Consider the following 6,338-nt stretch of genomic DNA (forward strand, 5'->3'; position numbering starts at 1 on the left):
ACAGGATGACAGAAGAAGCTATACAACAGCATGAATTGAAAAAAAATAGCTGTTACCAATAGTACTCTAATCCTGGATAAATACGTCATTCCAGCAAAATATCAATAAGCTATATCCTTATTATATTGCTTCGGTTCTTATTAACATGAAAAGTATAATGTTTTGCAAAAAAGATTGGATGGGATGGGATGGGATTCGATCTAGTGTTAAAAATAATGGAAAAACTACTAATCCACCACGCTACCCACCTAACCACGGAAACTACTTTCTGTTTGTTTTCTTTTTCTTAACAAATAAATGCTAATATCCACAGCGCATGTCACTTCCAACCTCAAGGTCAGATATTTCCTGTTGTTTCTATATTACCGTACAACATCTTGGTTACAGAAGCTAATTTATGTTTGGCAGACAATCTACACACTAGGTTTAAACCAATAAATGCAAAATTTTACTCCACTATCCAGTTCCTTGATTCAACTCCTCGACTCCCCTACTGAATTCCCTCCACAATTGTGTTCTGCTTCTGGAAAAAAATCACTCGAAAGCATGATTGCCAGTATACACAAAACCGACCATAATTTTGTTTTTTGCTTATATTGTTATTATTTTATTATATTTTTTGGAAATGTCTGCTTAGATGGATTGCTTTCTATTATCTGCACTTACTAATAACTGAATTTTACCCATAAACGTAAGGAAAATTGAATAAATGCAAAAATTCGTGAGTTACAGTATACGTGCAATTTTTTTTGGCGCATAGGAGTACCTTCTGAATAGAGTTGGAAGTCTTTTGTTTTATTTTCATGATTTCGTGGAAAGAGATATATATATATATATATATATATATATATATATATATATATATATATATATATATATATATATATATATATATATATATATATATATATATCTTTGCTTCTGTACTACTACTACCACTTATCTGCACAAAAGTAAGCAAATCGGCTTTTTGAGTACTTTTTTCATCATATTTTATTGAAAAAAATTGTTATGAACGATTTAAAAAAATTAGAAAACTTTCCTTAGGCCGGGTCTGAACCCACGCCAAAAGCAATTCTTGTTACCACCCTACAGCGCTAGCACGAACAGCCACGAGGACAGACAGCAACAAGCGTATGATTTCTGTTATATACATAGGTATAGGCTACGTAGCAAGATACGGATAACGCCAACCAATCAGAATCGTGTGTTTAGTTACTATTTCCCGGAGTACTCTCCTGAGCTAGATCTCAACAACCTAGTCCAAGCTAGTGATTAACTATGTCAATAAAATACATTTCAAACGGTTCAGCCATTTTTCGTTATGATAGACAACTATTTTTCATTTATATGCTATGTAGATACCCGTTAATAGTATTGTTACTGTCTGTTTGTTCAACGATAAAGTCCTTTAGGCTAAAGGAGACGGATCATCAACGAAACTAAGGTTACTTAAAGTAAAGTTTTAATGATCTCCTAACAAAAATCGAATCCGAGACTACACGAACCACAGGCGCACACGCTACCCATTACACCAACAGTAACGGTTAGGGCTCCTTTGACTGTGTCGTAGACATTTTCATTTCCATCGTCTCCAGGTTTGTTCGGTCATACCGGATCACGGGTATGACTGATTCCAGGTAATGAAATTCTTATCCAGTTTCAGTACTGTTTTCCAATAACAAATGTATCACAAGATTTGCTGCAACCCAAACGGGTAAAAACTGATTATTTTCAGCTGTAATCTTATTCATAGTTTCTATTAACATTCAAATCTAGAAGTTTTACGCTTGTAAAATTCTACTTCATTTTTTTTTTTTTTTTGCTTGACAAGAAGTAAATAATTAAATACTTACAGAATATCGAATCACACCTTGAATTGTAACCATATGTTTCTTTCTACTGGAGTCCTACCTGATCAATAAAAAAATAAGTAAAAATAGCGGAATGAAGATTCGAACACGGGTCGGGGGAATGGGAATTCTGCACGGATCCAATGAGCTACGGAATGAGATACACGGCCTATCTACGCTATAAATATATGGCAATAATCGTAAGCTTCACGCTGTGAAACAACTTTTTTCTTCTTTTATTAAGTTTTACGATATTTCTATAGTGTCTTGGGTGAACTGCAAAGAGATAGATCATGCAGTTATCGATTTGGTTAGGGATTGAGCTTTAAAAACTTTTAAAACATTTAATTAAATCGCGATGTGGTAGCAAGGAATGTGTAGCGATTTCATTCTCATAGTAAGGGACAAAAGATAGTATCCCACGGAAAACATGCATTTTCTTATGTGACAGAGAATATATCACTTGGTAGCAGGGGCGTAGCCAGGATTTGATTTCAGGAGGGCCGCTGGCTAAATATTCATTTGGGGTGTGTCCGGGGATTCACCCCGGGAAAAAGTTTGAATAAAACCGCAATCTTAGGCCTTGTATTAACAACTTTTACAAATGTCGGGGGTTCCAGATCTCCTGGCTACGCCACTGCTTGGTAGCATCCATTGTTCCTGATCATAATCAGGCTGTTCACTTCCACGTTCAGCCATAACTTTATTTTTCCAAGCCAAAAAGAATGCATTCGTTCTACGCATTTGGCGATCTTAAAAGTATAATTATGGTATAATTAAACGTGTGATTTTGCCATTTGATTGTAAATTTATGTCCCTTACTGACCAAAACAAATCTTATGGGCGCAATCTGCTTCCTAAGCCCCGCGTGTGTGCTTACCGCTGTTCCAAATAGAAAATTTAGTTTAGGTATTTTCTGCAAAACTATTCGCGAGATATAGAATTTCATACTCAGTACTTCTGTTTACTTGGTACGGGAATTCATAGAATTGGAAATAATTCGTTTTTGTAAGTATAATAATGCAGACCAGCGCTGAATAAATGTTTTGTGTTGCTAAAAATGTGCGCAAATTGTTAGGAAATTTTCTAGAGAGGTGGAAAATATTCTTCCCAGGCTGAGACAACAGTAATTAAGTTAGTGCCAAGGAAATAAAAACTAGAGACGGGGAATTTGCCTAACTTCCCCCTACAAATAAATCACTGGTCGTAACTAACGTTTTTCCTGACGTGTGACTAAATGTCTTTCTGTGTGGATCGGTGGATGAGTGAGCAAAGGCGTCGCTTGGTAATCATAGGGGTTAGGGTTCGAGTCCGGTCGAGGGAAGTTGTTTTTTTTCATTGTTTGTTCCCCATATCTTAAGATGTTTCTCTCCCTCCCTAATCATCTGACGCTCTCAACTGAGTTCTCCACTTGAATTGAACAATTGGTAATGGGATGCTTTCAGGTTCGGGTGAGCTTTTACTTGTCTACTTACAAAATCAAAATTTTCGACAAAATATGGATGCTATCCGATCATTTTGTCTTCAATTCTGAATTTGCACATGTGAGTGTATTTCTCCTTCATCATATTTGCATCTCCCGTTCTCCTATGTTGTCAGTTATCACATAAGATGGCTTGGGAGCAAGATTTCAAATCATAAAAGCGCTATACCAATGGGCTCACTCTCGCTAAGCATTTGATTAAAAGTATATGTTTTCATACTGTAGGAGGGGAACATTCCCTCTTCCTATACCCCCTGAAAAGACAGAATATTTATTCAGATTCTGCAAAGTCATTTCAGATCAAGCGACTTAAAGAGAGTTCATTCCAACAGCAACAGGATTGGACTTTCATTTTTTATCTTCACGAATAGGACAAATATCAAGTAATATATTTGCCCTAAGAACTACACGTCTGAGATTCATCTCATTTTGGAGAAATGATGCTGTAGACGGTAGTGGGAATTTCGCCCAAGTGTACGGGAATTTTCATTGCCTGGCGATTATGCCACCCGCCTTCTTTTAAAGTTAATTGGGTTGCAATACTTCCGGCAAATACTTTGGACTCAACTAGTGAAGCACTCTTGCCGTAAATCTCCATATGGCTATACCATTTAGAAATGTCTCTCACTGTACATTAGAATGTGTGCTGCTTTGGCACACTTGCCCATAGATAAAGTCGTTGATGGTTGGCTGTGTATTCAAGAATACACACCATGCAACAGTAAATTGCAGCAATTTTATGATTATTTCGTCGTCCAGTGGTTGGAGAACTCGACTTTTACTACAGAGATTTGGAACTGCCATAACACAAGGCACAGAACGAACAACGCACTCGAAGGCTGGCACAACAGACTGCGTTCTATTACAAACAAAGCACAGCCAAATGTCTCAGAGTTAGTCCGAGTTCTTAAGGATGAAGCTCGGCACAGCGACTTCCTGTACGATCGTTTGGATTTAAAAGTTGGCGGGAAAAGAAGAAAGAAATCGGCAATACTGTTAGACAAAAGAATGCATGGAATTCTTGCGGAATTTCAGGATACTGGGAAGATCAAGAAGTGTTTGCGTTGCGTAGCATATGTTCAGAGACTTGAATAACTTTGTGTAAACACTGTATATAAGTGGTTTGTGTAAATATTGTATATAATTCACTACCTGACAAAGGAGAACTGCAAGTTCATTCTCATATAGGCATAATATTCGATAGTGGGTATTCTCCTGCAACTTATAAACACGCTAGTGCCAATAGTTTCAACATTGACACTGCCAGTCCTAAGCCTGGTTAAGTGTGAAGGGAAGTTGCACAGAGGGTACGAAATCCTTGTGTGGGGGAGGGGCGGTTCCCATCTTATTTTTTTGAAATAAAATTCTCCTCACTAAAAATTGTGAGGAGAATTTTATTTCGACATTGTAAAAAGGCTAAGACCCCTGAAAAAGTCATGCCCCTATAAGAACTTACTAGCTACACCCCTGAATGAATCTCTTTTCAGTAAATTGTATTCTTGCAACCAAAAGTCCTCATTGCTGAGGGCAGGGTAGTAAATGTAATGAAATGAAAAATGTGACAACGTTGCTGCTTTTATCAATAGATCTTACCTCTTTTCCCGCACGCGTCCGCAATTGGGACTAACAATTCTGGTTGACTCGTAATCGACTCATGGAAATTCCAAGCAACACCTGTACGTCCGCAACTGGGAAAGATTGTAACAGATAAGAGGAGCGTCCGCAACTGGGAATAACCCATTTAGATCTGTTTCAATATAAACAGTAGCTGCTTTGAAGGCACATGTACGATTCATTGCAAAGATTTTCAGACTAGGAAATAAAGAAAGTGAAATAAAACCTGGATATAGATACGAATACAATACTTTACATTTCGTGGGGGCGAGAGTTTCGCCATCCAAGTCTCCAGCTAAGGTTTCATTCCTAAAAAGGTAGTCCAGATTCCAGACTAACTCGAAATATTCAACAAGGCCTTTAAGAATCATTCTCCGCGTGGGTCCTTATACTCCCAGTTCGCCTCTGCACACGGCACTGTGTGAACAAATAAAGGAAAATGTTACAATTATAAAAATATTCATCTTTTCCCACCTTAGAAGTGGACTATTCGGAAACACTAAATTCAATATTTTTATTTGAGAGTTTGCATTCGGAATTTCACATCTCCAATTTAAGCGAATCCTCACATTGAACAGTTTCTCAATATATAAAGGGAAATTTCACTATTATAGAAATGAAATAAAATATTTGAGTTTTATGTCCCACGGTTATGCCGGGTAGGCTAAAGAAAACGGTGTTGATGAGAATGAATGAAATGGTAGAATGAAGAAAGTGGGAGGAAACAGGAGAACCCGAGAAAACCTAAGCACATGGTATTTGTCCACCACAAAGCCCACTTAACGCGAGCTGGAATCGAACCAGGGACGCCACACACCAGAGTTGAACGCACTACCACTGAGCCACCGCGACCCACTATTATAGAAATCCCCCTTCTCCTGTTCAAGAGAAAAAAATTCAAAAACGCTGGAACCTGTGCTCCATTATTTTTATTTAGGGGTGTACATTCCGAATTTTACATCTCTAACCGAAGTGAATTCTCACATTCGGCTCTTTGTGAAAAAATAAAGGGAAATTTTACTGTTGCTGAAGTGCCTCTCTTACCCTCTTAGGAGCCGAGTATTTGGAAACGCTCAAATAAGTGTCTAATTTTTAATTTCAAGTTTCCAACATATGTCAAAACATCGAAATCAGTCATGCGATAGTTAAACCACGCTAGTGGACGCTAAATACAACTGAAAATCTTTATGAATAGGTCCCCGAATTCCTTATTTTCCGCATTCATACAAACGATAGTTAGTTAACATAATTAGCTTACATTTAATGTAACAGCTAAGATTTTAATTGGTGGTATCGGAAGTCTTATGATAGTACCTTATGCCTTAATTTTATCACTTAACTTATTTTCGTTAAGAGTTTATCAAACGAAGTGCTGCTCATGCAAAAAT

General features: G+C 37.3%; 1 protein-coding gene across 1 annotated transcript; it reads left to right on the forward strand.

Moving 5' to 3' along the window:
- Positions 1 to 3,975: 3,975 nt before the first annotated feature.
- Positions 3,976 to 4,431, forward strand: LOC145685060 (uncharacterized). Its single transcript, XM_081757403.1, has one exon. It carries the CDS (start codon positions 3,976 to 3,978, stop codon positions 4,429 to 4,431), a length of 456 nt encoding a protein of 151 aa, XP_081613529.1.
- Positions 4,432 to 6,338: the final 1,907 nt, after the last annotated feature.

Source organism: Thermobia domestica, chromosome 5 (assembly GCF_964235325.1).
Source record: "Thermobia domestica chromosome 5, izTheDome1.hap1.1, whole genome shotgun sequence".
Taxonomy (NCBI): Eukaryota; Metazoa; Arthropoda; class Insecta; order Zygentoma; family Lepismatidae; genus Thermobia; species Thermobia domestica.